This window comes from Xyrauchen texanus, chromosome 46 (genome assembly GCF_025860055.1).
Source record: "Xyrauchen texanus isolate HMW12.3.18 chromosome 46, RBS_HiC_50CHRs, whole genome shotgun sequence".
Taxonomy (NCBI): domain Eukaryota; kingdom Metazoa; phylum Chordata; class Actinopteri; order Cypriniformes; family Catostomidae; genus Xyrauchen; species Xyrauchen texanus.
In genome coordinates this window covers 26291156-26314875 of record NC_068321.1, presented here as the reverse complement: position 1 = coordinate 26314875, position 23720 = coordinate 26291156, and the positions used below count along the sequence as shown (strand labels likewise).

The following is a 23720-nucleotide window of genomic DNA, read 5'->3' as shown; positions in this document are numbered from 1 at the left end:
ATCTGCAAGACCTCAGCATTTATTGATTGAGCGAGGGACAGTTCGTTTGTAGCCCTAGCCTCAGTAGCAGCAAAAGCGAATCTCTTGAGAGTTGTGCAGAACACGACCCACATTTCCCTACACCTTAATTCAGTTCCCTAATGGAAATGTGGTCTCAAATATTGCTCAGATTTGCTGGAATACCTACAATCAAAACTTAGAAATCTCAATTTCTCATCAAATTCTTTCGAGACCAAAATAATCGACATTAATTGTATGGCTTTGTACTCTAAAGATATGTCGATAATTGACTTATTTGTGTCTACTGAAGTACAACTTTGTCTCGTTCCTCCAAAAAACTACAACCAAAGATACATACTGGAGTTTTTTTGCAATGTATCATCCTTGATTGGAGACTTTGGTATATTGAGCCAAATTGTTGAGATTACTGGGTTATTTTTTGGGTACAGGAGAGATATCTAAGGAGACTACAGCAAAAGTCTCAATTTGCGCTCCATTTAATCTCAATGCTGCCAAGGAGAATTAATCAAGGTATTAAAGCGATGTCGTTTGGGATCTAGAGGCATTCTGATTACCCAGCTCGATTCCCAAACGCAGCTTTTAAACAAAGTCAGAGGAGTTGAGTTGTCTTGTCAGGAAGTCCAAGATTTAGGAACCACTTTTGGAATAAGGAACTGGAAGTCCTCCACTAAACCACATATTTTTGGAGAAGGTTTTCTATCAATGTCACAGCTTCGAAAAAGCATTGAAAACCAAGAGTGGCTAACAGGAAACTTGACCACCAACTCTCCTGTGGTGTGATTCTTGGCCACTCGTCATGTTCTTTTCTGATTTTTACCCCCCAAAAAAGCAGATTGTTTGTGTTATGAGCTCCATATTAAGAATGCCCAGTATATTTGTGCAAATAATATTTATATAGTAAAGGTTTCACCCACCCCGCTGGCTTCTTGGTTCTGTGGTGGTTCTGCTGGAAACCATCCGGTTTTTGGAGACCTTCAAATGTGAAGGAAGATTATTTTACCCAGTCAACACCAGGGATCACGGCCTGCTTACTCGAGACATCTCACAATGGACCCTACTGTGTTTGGATGGCTTTTGCATTTTAGCATGTCGTCATTGAAATCGGTGCAGACAGAGAGAAACCTAATTCCAGATCATTAACATGTATTCTGAATACTCCTTTGGCAGACGCTGTGTTTTCATCACAAAAGAAACTTACATATTGCTCAGGATGAAGGTCAGCCATGCTGGAAAAACTGCTTCAACCTGCCTAATGTGGTTAGCTGGTCTTCTATCTTGGTCATGCTGGTTCGATTGGTCTGGATTAATGGTTTTAGTAAACTGGTCAGGCTGGGAGACCAGCTAAGACCAGCAAACCACCTTAGGCTGGTTTAATTTGTTTTGTTGCTTGGTTGGTACTGACTCAGATATGTGTGGTCCCCTTCTTCCAGCAGGCCAAGGGTCAACCGTGCGGAAATTATCCGATGTGTGAAAATGGTTTTAGAGGGGTTCTGGGTACTTGTCAACTGGTTAGGCTGGGAGACCAGCTAAGACCAGCAAACCACCTTAGGATGGTTTAATTTGTTTTGTTGCTTGGTTGGTACTGACTCAGATGTGTGTGGTCTCCTTCTTTCAGCTGGCCAAGGGTCAACCGTGCGGATATTATCCGATGTGTGAAAATGGTTTTAGAGGGGTTCTGGGTACTTGTCAACTGGTTAGGCTGGGAGACCAGCTAAGACCAGCAAACCACCTTAGGCTGGTTTAATTTGTTTTGTTGCTTGGTTGGTACTGACTCAGATATGTGTGGTCCCCTTCTTCCAGCAGGCCAAGGGTCAACCGTGCGGAAATTATCCGACGTGTGAAAATGGTTTTAGAGGGGTTCTGGGTACTTGTCAACTGGTTAGGCTGGGAGACCAGCTAAGACCAGCAAACCACCTTAGGATGGTTTAATTTGTTTTGTTGCTTGGTTGGTACTGACTCAGATGTGTGTGGTCTCCTTCTTTCAGCTGGCCAAGGGTCAACCGTGCGGATATTATCCGATGTGTGAAAATGGTTTTAGAGGGGTTCTGGGTACTTGTCAACTGGTTAGGCTGGGAGACCAGCTAAGACCAGCAAACCACCTTAGGATGGTTTAATTTGTTTTGTTGCTTGGTTGGTACTGACTCAGATATGTGTGGTCCCCTTCTTCCAGCAGGCCAAGGGTCAACCGTGCGGAAATTATCCGACGTGTGAAAATGGTTTTAGAGGGGTTCTGGGTACTTGTCAACTGGTTAGGCTGGGAGACCAGCTAAGACCAGCAAACCACCTTAGGCTAGTTTACATTTTTTTGTTTCTTGGTTGGTACTGACTTAGATGTGTGTGGTCTCCTTCTTTCAGCAGGCCAATTGTCAACCGTGCGGATATTATCCGATGTGTGAAGTCCTGCCAACCCAGCGACAGTTCTTGCGTACTCAATCCCGTCCTCTCCGTCTCCCACACGGTCATCACACTCCCCACCTTCAGAGAATTCACCAAACTAGAAGGTATGACCCATGTTTTCCATAATAATCTTCTATTTTCCCACGGTTATCTTCGAATTATTGCTTTATCAGCCCAGAAATGTTCATTACTCAAGTACACAAACGCAGGCACATATTGCAAGCTATAAGGTACCACTGAAAATACATTAAATGTGCTCTTGTGCTGCTCTGGCTGAAAAACCTCAGTACTCAAGAGGTGATAAAGACACTTCAAATGTCTGTGCCACTATTCTGAACTTACAATTATCCAGGTAGCTCACTATAAACATGTCGACTTCTTTAAACTGTCATTTTGCCATGACAGGAGTTGACCTGAAAGTGAAAACTGACCGTAGAAGACAGTTTCCTCTAATACTTACACTGCATTATGAATTGCGGTTCGACACATATGGAAACAACAACACATGAAATCGAAAGTCTTTGCATTCACATACTTGCGTGGAGTATGTATTGGTCATAGTAGTGCAAGACAATCAAGTTAAGCCTGTAATGGGACCGCACATTTCCAATGCATTGGCCAAGCATTCACATCTGTGTTCGTGTACTTGGCCTATTGTTATTTTTGGCCTAAGAGGTTTAACATCGATTGACATGATAGAGATTCAAGTCCATCCAAATAGGACAAAAATAATGACAATTGCGGAGCCAAACAAAAGGCCTCAATTATGATGTTTCTTTGGTTGCAACATCTCAGCACCATACAGTGCTCTCTTTCAAAAATGATTCTAATAAAATAAGGCTTTTCCACTAATCGTTTTTTTCCCCCCGTCAACAGAAATCGTATTCCTGAGATCCCCTTCTCCTTCACACATTCCTCATATGGATTCCCAGGAGATCATCTTTGACATTCTAGAAGGAAACGTCCAGAACGCCTTCGACATCATCAAGCGACTCGATCATGGTATGGTCGTGGGTGAGTGTCACTTTGGCATCTGGCTAACAGTGCCGCTGAAAAACCGTCGTCCCTCTTTGGAAATGTAATTTTCATCAAGTGGTTTTCTGACCTAATTTCCCATTACGAAAGATTCTCCTCATACTTTTTTTTCCCCAAACAAACCAAATGCACATGTGTCTCTTTGCGGGAGAAGTGAGGGGGACATTTGCGGTAAACATGAATGTACTCTGAGAAACTTATTTAATCTAACTCATTCCGACAGTGTGATTCCTATCTGGTTGGGCTGATGATAGCCCTGTAGAGTCAACGGCATCTTTTATGGCCTTCTCAGACTCTTTTGAAGACAGTTGTACATGTGTTGTTCATCCCTTTTTGACGAATGAGGCCATGTTTTTCCTTTGCAAAGCATGTGGACTTGTTTCCCACTGTTGTGGCATAACTGACTTTAATTTGTCTGCTCACTCTGTTTTTCCAGGACACTTTGAAAAGCTTTTTTGTTGTTGTCCAGACGGTTATTGTTGGTGTGCTTTCACACTAAGGTTATTGGGAAGGTTAACCGTGGCCAGTTTAGAAAAGTCAATGCGGCTGAGACTGATGCGAAACACACTCTTTTGAAATTCCCTGACCGAATGAAATTCACACATGGATTATTATAAAGTGGATTGGTAGCTATAACTTCGAGAAAACTCAATGTTCCAAAAACTCTAAAACTTTTCTAAGACGAGCATCACATGATAGGAATTTATCGAAATCCTTAACTCTAAATGGTAAATGGTCTGAACGTATATAGCGCCTTTTTAACCTTAACTGTATTCAAAGCGCTTTACACTGTGACTCATTCACCTATACATTCATACTCCAATGGCGGCAGAGCTGCCATGTAAGTCGCTAGCCTGCCATTGGGAGCAACTTGAGGTTCAGTGTCTTGCCCAAGGACACTTCAGCATTTGGAGTCATGTGGGCTGGGAATCAAACCGCCAACCCTGTGATTACATTTACATTTATGCATTTGGCAGACGCTTTTATACAAAGTGACTTACAGTGCACTTATTACAGGGACAATCCCCCCTGGAGCAACCTGGAGTTAAGTGCCTTACTCAAGGACACAATGGTGGTGGCTGTGGGGGTCGAACCAGCAACCTTCTGATTAACAGATATGTGCTTTAGCCCACTACATCACCACCACTCCGATTAGTGACCGACCCGCTCTACCACTTGAGCCACAGCCGCCCCTAAACTCTAAGTATTACGCTTTAAAAAAAAAAAAATTGTTAGTAATTTAGGGATTGGATTTATTATCATCCAGCTTTGAAATTAATAACGAGATTATGTCTCTAGATATGAGTAGCTCTACCAGGTTAGGCCTGTTGCACATATTTCAGGATCTGGCTCGAATCGATATTTTTACATTTCGGAGCGTAATTAGTAAATTACGCACTAGTTATTAGCCTTTAGCCGATTGGTTATGTAATCAGGAATGTAATCCATAAAATTTAACTGTAATCTGATTAAACACAGTATAAAATGTAACGTAGTCCAATTACAAGTACTCTATTTTGTAATCAGATTACATGTAATCCCAGAACACATTACTATGTTACGAAAAATCAAGTTTATGTTTGCTATACTGTAAAAAGTACTTTACATTATGATTTGAACATGAAAGATCTGTGCAACTAAGTTGAAAGCCACTGTAATGAAATCCTGAAGTGTGTAATGGCCATCTTTGTATGAGCAGACCTCATGGGTAGCTCCCCCTTCTAACCGAGAGAATAGACTTCCTAAATCACCATAATACAAAAGACCCAAAAACAGCCGGCAATAATGCAGACAGCAGACACTTGCGGTTGTGTGGATTCCTGGCATGATGTCATGAAGTCTGTGTGCATGTGTATGTTTGTCAGGCCTGGCACCAGGTCCATTTGTGTGGGTACCACATGAAAGCATTTCCTCTTCTCAATGAGAGGAGCAACCACTTTCATGAAATCAATGTTCTTATAGAGTCGTTTCACTCACAAAAATGCTCTGTTTCAACACTTAGTGAGCAGCATTTTTAAGATTTTTTCTTTAAACAGTGGAATGCATTGTGAGAGGAACGTCGATTCGAAATAAAGTTATATTGCATTCAGTACTAAAAACGTACATTTACAATATTATTTGTTTTATTCGATTATTAATATGAAATAAATGCATTAATTAAAACTTAAACTAAATGAAAATGGAATAAAATTTTAATTGAGCTTTTATTTTGAAGCCCTTTCTGTTTCTGTGTTTTTGACGGTAGTTTCTCACTTCCGTGACCCGATGTAGTTATCAAACCGCAAGAGGCTGCTATTTAATTAAATAAATATGTAGTTTGTTGCGGCAAGGCGGAGCGGGGCTGGGTCGTGATCATACACACCCAGTCCCTTATCAGGCTAATCAAGCCTCCGAGAGGGATAAAGGTCGACTGCGGAGGATTGTGCGGGAGAGAGAGATCGTTAACGGACATGTCCGTCATGTGTGTGTTTGTCTTTTAAGTTTATCATTAAAACTATTATTTATATTGTCAAGCCGGTTCTCGGATACACCGTCGCATGGTCCTCGAGCACTCCTTCACCCTCTCAGGCGGACGACAGCCGCTTCTCCCCGGGCGGACCGGAGTCAGACTCACGACCCCCGGTGGTCAGAACGCCCCTCCGCGTTCTCGGCGACCGCGGGGACACTCCTCCGCCCCTGGCAGTGGCCCTACCGCACCAGGCGGTCTGGGAACACTTCCCTCCTCCCCTCGTGGATGGCGGTCTTGCTCTGACCCCTCTGCATTTCTGGGGGATGGCAGGGCTCTCCTCCGCCCCTGGCAGCGGCTCCATCACTCCAGGCGGTCGGGGAGTCCAGTCGCCACTCGCCTCGTGGACGGAGGCCGTTCACCGCATCCGGGCGGTCGGTCTACTCCCTCCCCTGGTTTATGGCAGCGGCGCTCCCCTGGGTGGACGGCAGTGTCGAGGACTCTGCGACGGGCATCCCTCCTCCTTCCCGGGTTTTGGCAACAGTGTAAAGGACTCAATGGAAAGGAGGAGGCGAGAACTCCACAATTGCTCACATTCAAAGCACGCAGCACATGTAAACTACATATTTATCTCATTAAAACAAATGGGATTTTATACTTAAGGAACCAGACTGTCGCCCACTATTGTCAATTGCGAATTGAGTCTCTCATGCAGTATTTGTGTGACTCTCAATTTTCTGGCTATGAAGAACTTTCCAAATCATTCACTTCTGAGGTTACATGATGGTTAGGGTGCTGCCTTAGAAGGCAGTGAAGCAGCTTACTAGTTTTTGAAACAAAGCTGTAATCTCCAGGTCCTTGGTTTGGGGCCCTGCAATACTCTGTTCCATCCATGGGCCTCATATCTTGATCAGAAGCTGCTTCAATTAAAACTCAACAGTGGTCCTACGGTTGTCTCTGTACGGGCAGACAGAGCATGAATCAGATCCCATCTGTGTTTCGAGGACAGCTGGTGTAGATAAATCATGGATGTACAGAACGCAAACAGCGCAGTGGGTCTTCCATCGCATCTCCCTCAGGCGCTTGGATTAGAATAAATAGGCTTAATTTAATTTTTGAGACACGTCACTGTTAAAACAATGTTTGTTGACGCTGTGGTGTGTCTGAGCAACATGGAGACTGTCCAAACTGCTCATCGTATGAATCCATTAACCACAATACATCACCACAATTCATAACCTAAAAGCTTTTATAAATTATATGGGAAATATTTTCACATATGAAAATTATATCAATTACTTCTAGTGAAAATGATCATTTATAATATAATTATGTTTTCACTAGTTCAATCTTGATATCAAAGCCAGTGTTTTTACTCTTGGGGAATATCCATTTTTGATATAAAAAAATTAAACTATTATTTTCATCAGCAACTCCTCATTAGTAGGATTTTTTTGTCTTGTTGTCCATTAAAAGTAATTAAACATTCTGAAAACAAGATGCATTTACTTGACAAACAAAATGACATAAAATGCTGTTTCTTGATTTCAGAGTAATCTAACCAAATTTAGTAATGTTTCGCCAATGGGGTAAGAATAAAAACTAGATTCAAAGGGGAAACAAGTTTATTTTTCTCCATCCATTGGCAAATATTGTTTCCTTGTTTCAAGCATAAACTCCACCAAATTTGGTTCGATTTCTCTGAAAATGAGACGTAATATCTTTATATACAGGCCCATTGCGAGATTTTACAAGTGAAACTTTCATATGCGCACACGTCACAATTTCCGGTGTATGAATATCTTATTTCGTTTTGTGTCAGCACCCTCGCACAGGGAACGCGAGTGCATGGGTGTGTATGAATTTATGGGGATTATACATGGCCTAAAAGCAGGGCTGGACTGGGAAGAGAATTCGGCCCTGGATTTTACATGGCAACTGGTCCAAACTGGTTGTTTTACTGTCCGTTCTGCATAACGTGGCGGCTCATTTTTGCTTATCGCGGCCATTTGGCACTTTTCGCGGCCGACCCACCGGACCAGTCCACCCCTGAATTGCCCAAAAGTGTGTCGGCCCATTGGGAAAATGCCCAGTATGCCAGATTGCCAGTCCAGCCCTGCCTAAAAGCATAATACATTTACATACATTTTATGGTGCCCATTTACTTATGATAATCCTTTTATGTGCCCATTTATATGGATTCATGGTAATCTTGACATAATAGATTGTGGAGCGGAGGGGGCGGGGCCGGGTCGGAACGGTTCCCAATCGGCCTGATGAGGCGCGCGAGGGATAATGGCGGCCGGTGGAGATGGTTCGAGAGAGAGAGAATTACGGGCATGTCCGTCGTGTGTGTTTATGTTTGTGCTTTTGGTTTAAGTTTGCATTAAATTATGATTTATGTTGACAAGCCGGTTCTCGCCTCCTCCTTGCCCATCTTAACTGTGTTACACAGATGTAATCATGCATTAAACTAGGGGTGTCCAAACGTTTTCTACTTGGGCCAGATCCAAAGAGAAATAAGGTGTCGCAGGCCACATCGTTTTAATAATAATAATAAAAAGTCTAGATGCCACTATTGCATCATCTTTATATTGTATGCTTTAAACACGTTATAGGTGTGACGCATAACAATAATCAGAGTAAGTTACATTTTCCTGCTACTGCTTATCTATCAGTAATTCAATCATAGTTTCTGTATTTTTGGAATGGGAACGTCCTGAGCAGAGTGAGAGAATTCACACGGCCTCAATGGAGACTTTGATCTGCATTCTCGTAGAAAGCTTAATGGGGACAAAGAAAGAATCGTGCACGCTAATAATCATATTTGCATGCACTTTCTGCGTTGTTTTATACTGTAATGTTGTTGTGTTTATATGCAATGTAAAATCGGGCATGAAATGGACAAAAATCGACATGTTCTGATCGATTTTCTTAGAAAGAAACGCTATTTAAGGCATTCACATGACCTTAAACGTTGAATGGGAAAAGATGAAAAATTATTCTTGAGAATTTTTGTCTGATTCGATATCTAAACATCCTTTAAAGCAGAAAAATGACTTAGCAGAATGGCATGAGATATTAAGTCTTGTTTTCAGAGAAATCGAACAAAATTTGGTGCGACTTTTGCTTAAAACAAGTTCAAACTATTTGCCAATGGAGGAAGAAAAATAAACTTGTTTTCTCTTTAAATCGAGTTTTTTCTCGACTAAATACCTTGTCATTTTGCTTCTCAAGTAAACTGATCTTGTTTAAAGAACGTTTAGATATTTTTACTGGAAAAATATTTTAAGTAAAGGAATATTCCCTGATCAATGCACGTTAAGCTCAATTGCAGCACTTGTGGCATAATGTTGATTAGCACAAAAATACATTTCGACTCATCCCTCCTTCTCTTTAATAAAAGCACAAATGTGTGTTCCAGTGAGGCACTTACAATGGAAGTCAATGGGGTTTAATCTGTAAACATTAAAATACTCACTGTTATAAAAGTATAGACACAAGACATAAACAATATGTGTGTTAACATGAGTTTAGTGTGATAAAATCACATACTATCCTTTTCTGCGTAAAGTTATAGCCAACTTTCATTGCCAGCTTCGTTGCCATGACGATGTGAAAGCCAACCCTAAAATGACAATTTAAACAGCCCAAATAATACATGTGTTGTAACAGAAGAATTAATATAAAGCTTTTATAAAATTATAAAACTTGACATTTTTGCCTTTAAACCCTCCAAAAATTTGCCCCATTGACTTCCATTGTAAGTGTCTCACTGGAACCTCCATTTTTGCTTTTTTTTTAAAGAAAAGGAGGAACAAGTCAGAATTAATTTTTATGGTAATCAACGATATGCTACAAATGCCGTCGATTGAGCTTAACTTGTTTTTAACCTGGAATATTCCTTTCAAGATAAATTACATATAATTTCCCTTTGAAATACTCCCCGATATCTATGTATTTTTGCTTAAGGACATTTATCTTGTTTTAAGGATGTTTTGACATTTTAACTGTAAAACAAGATAATATATAAAGTATACAAATGATGTTTTGCAGGGTAGTACTGACTATGCGTAATTTCCTACCTTTATTTGTGGTACTGTTAAGAGGGTGGCACTCAATTGACGTATTTATCGATGTGTGTGTTTGTGTGTGTGTGTGTGTGTGGTCCATGAAGTGTGAGATTGCTCTTGTACAGTATGGGCGGCCTTCATGAACGCATCAACTCTCTGCATGTTGACATAGGCTCCATATTGGTCCTTGCAACCTGCTTTGGTGGCCAGGATGAATCCTTGGCTTTGGACATCAGTGACGTTGTACCAGCCTCAGACGGTACAGCCACAGTCCGTTCAGTAACCGTCTGATGCATAATGCACACAAAACTGGAAAACACCGTCTTTGTACGCAAGTGTATTATTATGGTCTCTCAGATAATTCAGCCCTTAAAAGGTACATGAGAAACAAACCGATTGCTTTACATGTCGTAAGTAGGTGGTTCTTGGACCGAATAAGGTGCAATATGGTCCAGGCATTTTGCCATTAAAGTCTGGCTCCTCAAGACTAGAAAATGACATATTGATATCAGAATTGCAGGCCTGGACAAGCCCGAAACTGTGTTGACTTCCTTAACTACAACGAGCATAGGGAATGTACCGACATCCACAGGAGCAAACGGTGGGAAATTAAACGCTGCGGCATCTTCCCTTGAGCAGCTCTCAGTTTGGCTACACCTCAGGTTGGATAAAAAAGCAGGATCAAAATTCCACTCGGTTGAAACATCTGGTAGGGATATGCACCTGTGGTCAGAGCTCTGTCCAAGTGATGCAATATTTTAGCGCAGGAAAGTTACCGTTACAGTGGAGATGACTGTAGAGACAGGCCGTCTGTGATCAGGCATGTGGCATTGGCTACAGCTACTGTCTTTCACACAGAAGAGAGGAATTTTAGTCTAGCGTGTGAGAAATGTAAACGCTATGGAGGGATGAGGCTGTGCATTAGCTGCTAGCTCAGTAGCATATACAGTATCTTTTCCAACCAGTGTTTCTGAAACTGTAGCTTCCAAAGCTACAAGCTACTCATAATTATAAAATAATTCAGTCATTAAAGAAAGGACTTTTGTTGCCTTTAGCATGTTAGCTTTGAGGCTATCTATATGCTAGCATACTCTTATCTAACTTTAACAAAATATGCATTTACAATCCATAGTCTTACTTTTCCGAAAAAATGGGCCAAAACTATTGCTGTACTTAGATGCATCAAAGTTTTTCTCCAATAATTAAATTGTTAAAGTAAGGAGTTTTGTTGTCTTTAGCCTGTTAGCTTTGAGGCTATCTATATGCTAGCATACTATTACAAAACTTTTAACAAAATACACATTTACAGTCCATAGTCTTGCTCTTCCAGTAAAATGGATCAAAACTATTGATGCACTCAGCTGTATCCAAATTTTTGTTTAATTATTCAGTTAGTAAAGTAAGGAGTTTTGTTGCCTTTAGCCTGTTAGCTTAGAAGCTATCTATATGCTATCATACTCTTATCTAACTTTTAGTGAAATATGTATTTACAAGTTATAGTCTTACATTTCCAATAAAATGGATCAAAACTTTTGATGCACTCAGTTGGGTCCAAATTTCTGTCCAATAAATTAATCGTTAAAAAAGGAGTTTTGTGGCTTTTAGCCTGTTAGCTTTGAGGCTATCTATAATCTAGCATTCTCTTACCTAACTAAGCAAAATACGCATTTACAATCCACAATCTTACTTTTCCAATAAAATGGATCAAAACTGTTGATGCACTTAGTTGTATCCAAATTTTTGTTTAATTATTCAGTTGGTAAAGGAAGGAGTTTTGTTGCCTTTAGCATGTTAGCTTTGAGGCTATCTATATGCTAGCATACTCTTATTTGACTTTAGCAAAATACGCATTTACAATACATAGTCTTACTTTTCCAAAAAAATTGATCAAAACTATTGATGTACTAAGTTGAATCCAAAATGTTTGTTTCATTATTTAGTTAGTAAAGTAAGGAGTTTTGTTGCCTTTAGCCTGTTAGCTTAGAAGCTATCTATATGCTATCATACTCTTATCTAACTTTTAGTGAAATATGCATTTACAAGTTATAGTCTTACATTTCCAATAAAATTGATCAAAACTATTGATGCACTCAGTTGGGTACAAATTCTTGTCCAATAAATTAATCATTAAAGAAAGGAGTTTTGTGGCTTTTTGTGGCTTTAAACCATTTTACTAGCAACTAAGTTCCACTTAAGCTTCAGTAAGTGTCTTTGGAGTGCTTTTATTTGTGTGATTAATTATATGAAAAATAAAGTGTTAAATAAAATGAACGCAATTAATCATGACCCGACCTGTAGGTAAATTCTATTATAAGGAATGCTCCTACCATCAGAGCAATTAAAGCTTGATACACCACCTTGATGCATTGGGGGGCAGTCAGCACCGCAGCTGTCCAGGCAAAATGCCTCATCATTCCAGCATCTACAGATGATGTGCTCTTGCGCTCAATACGGGGATCTTAAGACGGGTTTTTCAATGTTTCAAACTCAGCATCCTAAAACACAGTGCTTATGACTAGAGGTGCCGAAAATTGTACGAAGCGATGCAACCAAAGTGAGACACTCCAAAATCATCTGTCTAATGCATGAGTATATGGAACAACAATTAAAAATAGAGCACAGGTTCAAAGCAGCTTTATAGAAAATCATGCATTCACAGAAATATCTATAAAGTCTTAGAGTTATCATTGTGTAGTTTCATTAAATATGATTGTAAATTTGGTATAAAAATAAATGATTAAATAATAATTGTATTTAGGACCCCAGTGAGCAGCTGAAGGCGACTGTGGCAAGGAACAAAAAACTCCATAAGATGTTGGTTAATGGAGAAAAATAACCTTGATAGTCCATGTATTCCTTTTCAAGAGTGTAGTTCATCATTAAGCAAAGGTGATGCAGGCAGAGATCAATGAGGTGCATCGTAGTTCAACCGGCATGTAATTTCAGTGCGGTCCATCTTAAGTCCAAGGTTCAGACAATGGCAAATGAAGTATCCCATGTCTTATGGTTGGAGTTGACATCAATTCATCCTCTGAAGTCCATCGTAATAGACTGAAGTGATTCCCGGATGGCATCGGCTGCATTTAGTCATCATCACTCAGAGACACGAACGAAGCTGGATTTGGCCGGTTCTAGTGACCTCGGGATAGGAACCAGTTAAAGTTTATTTATTGAACTTGCTGGACATCCTCCCAGTAATGCATTACAATAATCTAGTCTTGAGGTCATGAACGCATGAATTAGTTTTTCGGCATCAGCAACAGAGAGCATGTGTCGTAACTTAGCAATATTTCTGAGAATGCTGTTCTACAAACATTGGAAATTACATTTTCGAAGGACAGATTGGTATCAGATATAACACCTAATTTCTTTGCTGTAGAAGGCGATGTAACAATACATCCAAATTATATTTTAGCAGCTTATTTTTTGAGATTTATGGTCCAATAATTAGCACCTCTGTTTTGTCAGAATTGAGTAGAAGGAAATTTCTGGCCATCCAGTCTTTGGTTTCATTGATACACTCTCTACTAATTGTGAATTGAAAATTGTGAAATTTAATTGGGTTTCAAATAAATATAAAGTTGGGTATCGTCGGCATAACAGTGGAAACTTATTCCACGATTCCTGATAATATCTCCCAGCGGAAGCTTATATAAGGAGAAAAGCAAGAGGCCCTAAAACTGATCCCTGTGGCACTCCATACTTAACTTTTGTTTGATTTGACAAATCCTCGTTTGCATAGACAAAGTGGTAGTGGTTTGCTAAATAGGACCTAAACACTTCTAATGCAAGTCCACTAATGCCAACATAATTCTCCAGCCTATTCAAGACAATGTCGTGATCAATCGTGTCGAAGGCAGCATTAAGATCTAAAAGCACTAGAAAATAAATGCAGCCACGACCAGATGATAAGAGCAAGTAATTTGTAACTCTGATAAGTGCAGTCTCTGTACTGTGATGAGGCCTAAATCCTGACTGAAATAGTTAATTTATCCTATTTCTCTGTAGACATGATCATAGTTGGGAGAATGCTACTTTTTCTAGTATTTTCAACATTAACGGGAGATTTGAAGTTGGGCGTAACTAGCCAGTTCTCCAGGATCAAGTTGTGGCTTCTTAATATGTGGTTTGATATCTGCCATTTTAAAGTTTCTTGGGACATGTCCTAAGGATAGCGTGGAGTTAATAATATTAAGAAGAGGTTCTGAGATTACAGGGGATACCTCTTTTAAGAGCTTAGTTGGTATTGGATCTAACATACATGTTGTGGCTTTTGATGTTTCAAAATGTTTTGTTAACTCCTCATGATCTATGACAGCGAAGTATCAAAGTTGCTTGTGAGGAAAATCACGGAACACTGTTTTATGAGGTTCTGTGCATGATTCAAATTTTATTTCTGATTATTTCAGTTTTATCAGTAAAGAAATTAATGAAGTCTTTACTATTGTGCTGCGATGGAATATCTGGTTCAGTTGAGGCTTTATTCTTTTTTGTGAGTTTAAAAGTCAATAATTCCAGTATCACAAGTCTAAATTTGTCAATGTATTGGCTGAAGGACCTTGCAGGAAATACTTACCATTTTAACCCTCTGCAATAAAGAATGCAAGCACTCTATTGCAAAACATGACTGTGTGGTTCAGATTTCAAAGAAGGTACCACTGAAACAAACATTGCCTTTCTATCTGAGTTGTTGACCTCAATGATTCATTGTTAATTGAGCCTGAAACACCAAACCGCTCATGAGGCCTTTCAAAGTGCACAAGTAAAAGTCAAGACCTCTTTTTTGTTGTTTAGGGCTGTTTAGATAACACAACCACGCTTACCAACAAACGAGGATCAAGGCTTTTTTTATCTTTGTGTGGTACCTCTTTGGGGTGTGCGTACCGGTCATCCTAGCATAGATAAACGTAAGCAGTTTCGCCATGTGGGCTGATTCCATCGCCCTATCTTGCGTAACACATAAGCTAGCATGTCATTATCCAATACTGTGGTCGAGAAACTCATTCCACACATTTGTAGCTAGTGTTAAACCTGCCCATTTTGGATGCTGTCATACTTTTGCTCTCAAATCTGGTGTGACCAGAAAACCAGAAATTGCACTGTTTACATGTAAACCTTTAATATCGCAACCCACGTTGCCATTTAGGATGACAAATGGAAGCTGGCATCGACTTGACTTTGTTTTGTGGTAAGTGTGTACACTGCTAGAATGCACATAACTCAAGCTATTTTCTATCTTCTTGCTCTTTAGTGGCATTTCGAAATTGTCGTGGGAACGTTTCAGCGTATCTAAGTGGTTTGAAACTAAGCACAACAAACACTGTGTGTTGGGGTAATGATCATACAGTATTATGGTAATATGTGCATTGATATCTCACTAGCTGTTTTTGAACAAAAGAATGTTACAGATAATCTACAGGCCAAAAGCAAAGCTAAGTGTACGTGCTGTGAGGTAACACAAAACATCCTGTAATTTACATTTATGCATTTGGTAGACGCTTTTATATCCAAAGCGACTTACAGTGCACTTATTACAGGGACAATCCCCCCGGAGCAACCTGGAGTTAAGTGCCTTGCTCAAGGACCCAATGGTGGTGGCTGTGGGGATCAAACCAGCAACCTTCTGATTACCAGTTATGTGCTTTAGCCCACTACACCACCACCACTCTCTGTAATTGTTTTGAACTTTGGATGTTTTCGTTTTGAATGGACAGGACTGCTAAAAATCTGATGGTTTTAGAGTTCTGGTCCCACAATGTGACCCTTTTTCCAAGGTCAAGCGGTTATATGGTGTGATAGCTGGCCGTAGACATATTTGCAGAGGTTTTAGAGTTTTTTGTCTTTCGATTCGTTGGCCATCCTGCGGTTTGCAAAGGTTATAGTGATGTGGTCCACCTCAGTCTGGTATCAAGTGGCATTTGACCATGTGCTGAAGATCTGAGACTCTGACCGTTAGTTTCCACGACAATGCTTTACTTGACTGAAGATCAAGTGTTGAGCATATCATGTCGGTCAGTGGTGCTCTTACTGTACATTCTGCACAGACATTTAACCACATAAATGTCATTTAAGAGCAGTATATATGAGAGTTACTCATTATGGTGCCTTTAGCCTATGAAATCAAAACCGTCTGAGGTTGAAATGTAAAAACAGAAAAACATCTTTGGTCTTTAGAAATGTGCCCTTTCCTAAGTCATTCATTTTTGTGATTATGAAATATCTGAGGATATGTTAAGTAATATTAAATTGCCAATCAAAGAGTCGCCCTTATAATGCCAAATGATTCTTCGCTATATCAAGCCTGCAAAAAACCTAAAGGAAGTATCAAGAGAAATAGAGCTGTTCAGCTGTGACTTCAATTTGTAGGCAAACCCGAAAGGCTAATTTGTCATGGGTTCCCTCAGGAATTTTTAAATGGGTTTTTAAAATAGGAATATTCAAATTACGAGTAAAATAAGACCTGTGGTGAAAATTACTTGAAGAGACTTTCTCGTTTTGGTCTAGAACATAAATTACACACAGTCAGACCTAAATCGAAGATTTGGAAGCTGTTGTGTCTTTTAAAAATACACGTTGCTAACCCGTCGCTAAATAAGGACAACAAAAGTCATAAAGCCCATAGCTCACATGCTCATGGTAGTTGTAGTCCTTAATTAGCATTGCCAGAATTATGTTGGCATTAGTGGACTTGTATTAGAAGTTTTTAGGTCCTATTTAGCAGCCCACTACCACTTGTCTATGCAAACAGGGAAATGTCAAATCAAACAAAAGTTAAGTATGGAGTGCCACAGGGATCAGTTTTAGGGCCTCTGCTGTTCTCCTTATATATGCTTCCGCTGGGAAATTGTAATTATACATGCATTTTTATTTTAGAACAAAACGTGAAAGTCTCTTGAGGTAATTTTATCCACAAGCCTTATTTGACTCATATCTAAAACTCCCATTATAAAAAAAAACAATAGGAAATTCCTAAAGGGGAACCCATTGCTCAGAAATGCTAATTGTGTCATGGGTTTTTGGACTACATCCTGAACTGCTTTCTCTCACATCCATAACAAACTTAAGAATGTATTCCGTGACTGACTGAGCGATATTAGATACATCATTTAGCTTGATCCAGTATAGCCTATAATTGTGCGGCTGGTCATCTGAATTCGGTAAAAAGCCAAATCCTAGTGGTCCATATAAATTTAAGTCCTGCTCAGTTTACACCCATTAAACTTCTTTAAATGCAGTGTAGCTTATACCGTAACATTAGCATGGTGTTTTTGTGAATTTGCCCTCAAGAAGAAGAAGCCTTTATATTATACATTTACACATATAAAGTGAAGTTCCAGGCATCCCTGGAGCTCAAGGGCCCAACAGTGGCATCTTGAACCCCCAACCTTCTTGTCAGTAACCCAGAGCCTTAACCGCTGAGCCACCACTGCCCACAAAGCACAAACTGTTACAGTATATACAGGCGAATCTCACTAAACCTGTCAAGAACATGTCCTGGTCATATCTCACCCCCCCAAAAAAGAACAAAAGAAATCAAGAAATTGTGTTAAGCCAATATATGTATATATATTTTTAACACCATTAAGAGTTTTGCATTGTGACATTATTTTCATGACAAAAATCTTCTTATTACTATAGTGTGAAAAAACCAACAACAATGGACAATGTTTAAATAGTTAGGTATGCTGTATATACTTCAAGTTTTATTTGTTGTGCTGCCTTTAACTGCTTTAACTTGTTGATGAACGCCCCCTTTTTGAGCACAAACCATGAAAATGACCTGAAGTTAAATGGTTGTATTTACGGGACCCTTTGGAGTTTGGACACAGTTGTAGTATCTATTGAAAGAAGACACTTTGGGCTTTATTTCTCAAGTTTCAGTATTAATATATGTTGTAATTTTTTAAAGTTGGAGAAGCTGAAGTTTATAGGAATTAATATATTTTGTGCTGAACATGTTTTTATAATCTAAATATACAATAATAAAAGTGCCAAAACAACCCAGAAATACAATGTTCTGGCAAATCTGCTGCAAACTCAACAGCGTAATCATCAGGATTCGTACGACTTTTCTAAATTTGGCTAATGCGTATGATATCGTACGACTGCACTCGAATGAATGTGTACGAGATCACTACATCCAATGACATCGCTGGACATCGTTTCCATCTAATATGCGATTAATATGCGAAACGTACAAATTCATACGAACGAGTCATAAAAAATCATTCGAAATAGCCAACCTGTAAAATATGTACGAATTTTCATGAGATCGCGTTTGGCAAACTTCTCGGAAAACTTGCCGCAAATTTGGCACTCATTATTTTCCCATGCAAACGAGCTTTTGCGGCAAACTCTTCATTGTCGCCAAAGTTATGCTGCAGGTTCACCACCACCGGTGAAGAGCAGCAAACTACTGGAAAACGTGGTGAATCGCAAGCTCATTTGCATTTAAAAAACAATTCGTAGGAATCTTTTAAAGTTTGTCAGAACTCCAGATATTTTAGTAAGGGTTTTCTTAAATTTCTTTATATAAAGTTTTGTTTCCCCTTTTGATTTGGGGGTAAAATGTGACCTAGACATGTTGTAATGATGTATCGCATTATTGTGTTTTTTGTTTCGATTGCCAAAATGGAAAAATGAACATCAACATGAGCAGAAGTCTGAGGCCGAGTGCACGCTAATACGTTATCATAAATGCATTAATTTAGCTACGTATACATCTCTCATCTCCACCGAAAACGCTCTCCATTACTGCATACTTTTGAAATTGACGTTTGGAAACAAAAACATATTAATGTAGATGTGGCCTTATGCTTCACGTGCTATCGGAATTATCATAAATAGGAGTTTTCCACTCGGAAGTTGCACATGAACGACCCCACATGTTGTAATTACTTGTAAAAACTTTGAGATAATTTTGAAACTCGAATTTCCGAGATGGGAGGAGTCCTAAACGTTCAACACGGCGGAGGTGAGTACGGTTTCTGTAGTGAATGACAGGTTTTATTCATTTACAGCTAATTGTTAACGCTTGCAGTTTCTGTCATATCCATTCATGTGTATCAGCAACCATTTGATGCATTTTGTACATTTTTATTCTGTGAAAATAGCTTGTGTTGGATCAAAATGCCATTATCGTCTGAGCAATGTATTATGCTGTCAAAATAAAAGTCCTTTCCTTTTTATCCGTACAAAATGCTCATAACTGAGCTGACTGGTCATCTGAATGTAGCTGTTGACAAGATTTAATTTGTTTGTGACTATGACAAACGTCATTCATTTAGTCCACAATGCTAACATGCATACACTTGGGGCGGTTGTGGCTCAGGTGGTAGAGCGGGTTGGCCACTAATCGCAGATTTGGTGGTTTGATTCCCGGGCCACACGACTCCACATGCCGTAGTGTCCTTGGGCAAGACACTGAACCCCAAGTTGCTCCCAATGGCAGGCTAGCACCTTGTATGCAGCTCTGCCGCCATTGGTGTATGAATGTGTGAATGAGACGCAGTGTAACGTGCTTTGAGTACCGTTAAGGTTAAAAAGGCGCTATATAATTGCAGACCGTTTAATTAAAAGTTAAACAACATTTACATTTTTTCAACATTTACAAGGTTGTGACTGAACTTCCGTTGTCCATACAAATACAGCGAAGGATGCTTTATATCGCCAAGCTCCAAAAAGAACTCGAGCATTATATTCAGTCTTCCCGAGACATACGATCGTTTTGGGAGCGTATCAATGTTCCCAGGGTCCTAAGTTCCCCATTTCAATAATCTGTTAACACACATCAACCCTCCTATTGTGTTCGGGTCCTCCTATTGACCCGTTTCAAGTTAAAATATTTCATAAATATATATATTTTTGGTTTTCTCCCCAATTTGGAACGCCCAATTCCCAATGCGCTCTAGGTCCTCGTGGTGGCGCAGCGACTCAATCCAGGTGGCGGAGGACGAATCTCAGTTGCCTCCACGTCTGATACCGTCAATCCACACATTTCATCAGGTGACTTGTTGAACGCGTTACCGTGGAGACGTAGCGCGTGTGGAGGCTTCACGCTATTCTCCACGGCATCAACACAACTGACCACACGCCCCACCGAGAGCGAGAACCACATTATAGTGACCACGAGGAGGTTACCCCATGTGACTCTACCCTCCCTAGCAACCGGGCCAATTTGGTTGCTTAGGAGACCTGACTGGAGTCACTCAGCACGCCCTGAATTCAAACTCACAACTCCAGAAGTGATAGTCAGCGTCAATACTCGTCAAGCTACCCAGACCCCTTATATTTCATAAATATTAACCCTAACCACTAACCCTATAAATCTGGGGAACATAGGACCCTGGGAACATGGGAATGACCCAGTTTTATGTGAGGATCAGTCCGAACAAGTTGTTATTCACTGAACATCTTTCCCTTTGGTGTAGCTCTTCATAAATGGCGCTTGACATCATTAATGCCAAACTTGGCTAGTTAGCATCATGGCTCAGGTCGCCCCTGCTGGTAGATGCTGTAACTACACCATTGTGATGACATTTCAAAAAGAGCTTCAAAAAGATTTGTTTATTTATTTCATTTTGTGTGAACTATACCTTTAATGCCTGACTTCTGTGTGTGCGTTAGCATGGATTGGAGCATCAACGATTCTCTGGCGAGGGATTCTGCGCTGACAACCTCCATAAACAGCATTTCCTTATAATCATTTGTTCACTTTAAGAAGATTTTCCAGCATTCTTGGCTCATAATCCTCAGAGCGGGTGTGGTCTACCAGCCCTGTTGTGTCGGATGCCACGTGTCCTTTGGGAAAAGCAGTTTTTCTTTGTTTCCGTAACATCGAGTGTCAAAGCGACATCCATCACTGCATGTAGCATATGTACCCCTCCTTTGAGTCGCTCCATAATGGTCATGAATTATTGTTATTTTTGCAAACCTTGAGCATGTAAGTACATCACCAATTATGACAATGTTTTGTCTCTGTAAATGACAAAAGGTTCATAATTTTAAACTTCAAAGACTGCTTTCAACTCACTAAGGACAAAAGCATTCCCGAGAAGACTTAATAAAAATTTTCTTTTATCTTGCACGTCAATGTTTGTAGCAAGTTGTCTTCTTTTGAACTTATAATAATTAATATTAAGGACTTTTGTGCATTTTCTTTTTAGGACTCTTAAAAATCCAAATCTAGTTTTTTCGCGAATCCGGCCCATACGAGTTAAAAACCGGATTTGGGTCATGGTCACCTGTGGTATGAACGCAGCCTAACCACCACCCCCCCCACCCCCAATTGACTTTTCGCTGTTTTAGCACTTCTGTTATTTTGTTTTTAATCTTACAGGTGTGGTGAGACAGGTGAAGCAGCTGGTTGGCCCTTTGAACACCATACTGAAGTTGGCCATAAACTACGTCACAAACGGGGTCGTTTCTCACCGGAACATCATCAACGTTCACATCTACGTGTCTGAATTCTGGTTTTAAAGATGTCCTCCGCAGACTTTGTGTTCTTATATATTACGTGTCCATTTATGAGTGTCAATTCACCGTTGAGTTCCCCAAAACACGTCTAGTGTTGTTTTGAAAGATTGCAATGTAAAAGAAAACTGATATCCTGTACAGCCTGACATACAATTACCCATTTCAATTTCATGCCAATTTAGACAAAGTACAGTGGAGAGAAAAAGTATGTGCACCCTTTGGAATTAGCTGGTATTTTGCATTTGTTGGTCATACAATGTGAACCTGTCCTTTTTCCACAGCACTGTGAATGTTTAATGGGATGTGTTCAGTAAAGACATGAAAGATTATAATTGTTTGTGTGTTGTCAGCTTAAGCACATTGTGTTTGTCTATACGTGTGACTTTGATGAAGATGAGATCACATTTTATGACCAAATAATGCAGAAAATCAGCTGATTCCAAAGGGTGCACATACTTTTTCTCGCCACTGTAATTCGAATTACTGCCCCCAGTGGTTGAAGCTGGAAGTATTGTTGAATGTACGGGCACGCTTGTGTGCAAGTTTCTTGGTTAAATGTCCACAGGGTGGCGCCAAAAACAAGTTTAATTTTAGTTGTAACTGATGTAATAATCAACAGGAATGCATATTTGATTAACTATACGCCCCAACCCTAGTAAAAATGTAATTTAAGACTGAAAATGAAGATGAGATTACATTTCATGACTAAATTATGCAGAAAATCAGCTGATTCCAACGGGTGCACATACTTTTTCTCGCCACTGTAATTGACACTTAAACAAATAGTTCACCCAGAAATGAAAACTTGGCTTTCATTGACTCACCATGTTGTTCCAAATTCCCCAAATATGCCTTTAATAGGATTAAAGTTGTGTGTGATAGTATTTAAATATAAACACGAAAATGAATGATTTCTATTTTTTAACCAACCACACAAGATTTACAAGAACAATACGACATTAAAGGACACTGCATGCCCTGCTTTAGACGCCACCATGTTTAAATCAGCGGGAAGATGTAATTTGCTGCTCTAATGCTTTTTATCGTAGAATGAAAAAGCATGTATGTTTTCTTATTTCCTCTTCAGCTGCTTTGGGAGATTCAATGAGTTGATGTGAGATGAATATGCAGTTGATGACTAGACACTGATTGTATGCTTGTACACACTATTCAGTCCATAATGTATATTATGCATCACAGACTGTGTAATTAAATGTTTTTATTTTTATTTCTACTCCTATTTTTTGAGTTATATTTAATCTGCCGTCTTCTGTTGATGTGGGGAAATGAGGCTTGGGGCGTTGGAGTGGCATTAGGGGTTGTTAACAAAGAAAACATTATTTTGTTCCGTCTGCGCTTAAAATGCACTTGATGGAAGTCTTCGACCATTGCTAGCGTCTCTATGTGTTTTTCAGTGTCTTGCGTCAGACATACAAAAAAAAACGAGGGTTACTAGCTTGAATCAGACTGATCTCACTGTGAATTCGGCAACAGTAGGTCGAAAGTTCTACTTCTGAAATCGGTCCGTGCTTACCGAAATTCGAATTACTGCCCCCAGTGGTTGAAGCTGGAATTATTGTTGAATGCACGGACATGCTTGTGCGCAAGTTTCTGGGTTAAATGTCCACAGGGTGGCGCCAAAAACAGGTTTAATTTTTGTTGTAACTGATGTAATAATCAACATTACATCAGTTAATGATGTAATGTTTTACATAATAATCGAACTTTGGTCTCCGATGTGGGAGGCGGGTGCTCTAACAAGGAGGCTAAAGGCTACAGCCTCTAGCATCAGTCGCTAGTGCACCTCTTGAGGTCAGGAGAGTGAGGTTTACACACTGCACAGCTATCTACCACCTGGCTCCCGTTACACTCACCCACCTAAACCTCACTCCCATCTGGGTCACGGCACCAATGTGACGCTCCGTACGGGACTCGAACCTAGGTCTCCCGCGTGGGAGGCGGGTGCTCTAACAAGGAGGCTAAAGGTTTACACACTGCACAGCTATCTACCAGCTGGCTCCCGTTACATATACACCCCAACACTAAACCCAACCATGAGCGGAGTAAAAATGTAATTTAAGAGTGAAAATGTCACCTTCAAATGTGAATGCAATTACTTCCTGGTTCGCACGGGACAAGAACCCGTGATTTTAATGTACATGCACTTTTGAAAGCATTTACGGTTAACTACCATTTATATACAATAAATCATTAGTAAATCAAACATTCCATATAACCTGGTCCGGTCATTGGTACGGCGTTGGCTAATTTAA

General features: G+C 39.9%; 1 protein-coding gene across 1 annotated transcript in view; it reads left to right on the top strand.

Moving 5' to 3' along the window:
* LOC127638168 (fibulin-1-like) overlaps nucleotides 1-22674 on the top strand; it is a 49212-nt gene extending 26538 nt beyond the window's left edge. Inside the window, exons 15-17 of the mRNA XM_052119583.1 lie at nucleotides 2377-2522; nucleotides 3295-3432; nucleotides 21311-22674. Of these exons, the coding sequence (XP_051975543.1) occupies nucleotides 2377-2522; nucleotides 3295-3432; nucleotides 21311-21450 (424 nt within the window). The 3' untranslated portion in view covers nucleotides 21451-22674. The remainder of the gene's footprint in view (nucleotides 1-2376; nucleotides 2523-3294; nucleotides 3433-21310) is intronic.
* Nucleotides 22675-23720: the final 1046 nt, after the last annotated feature.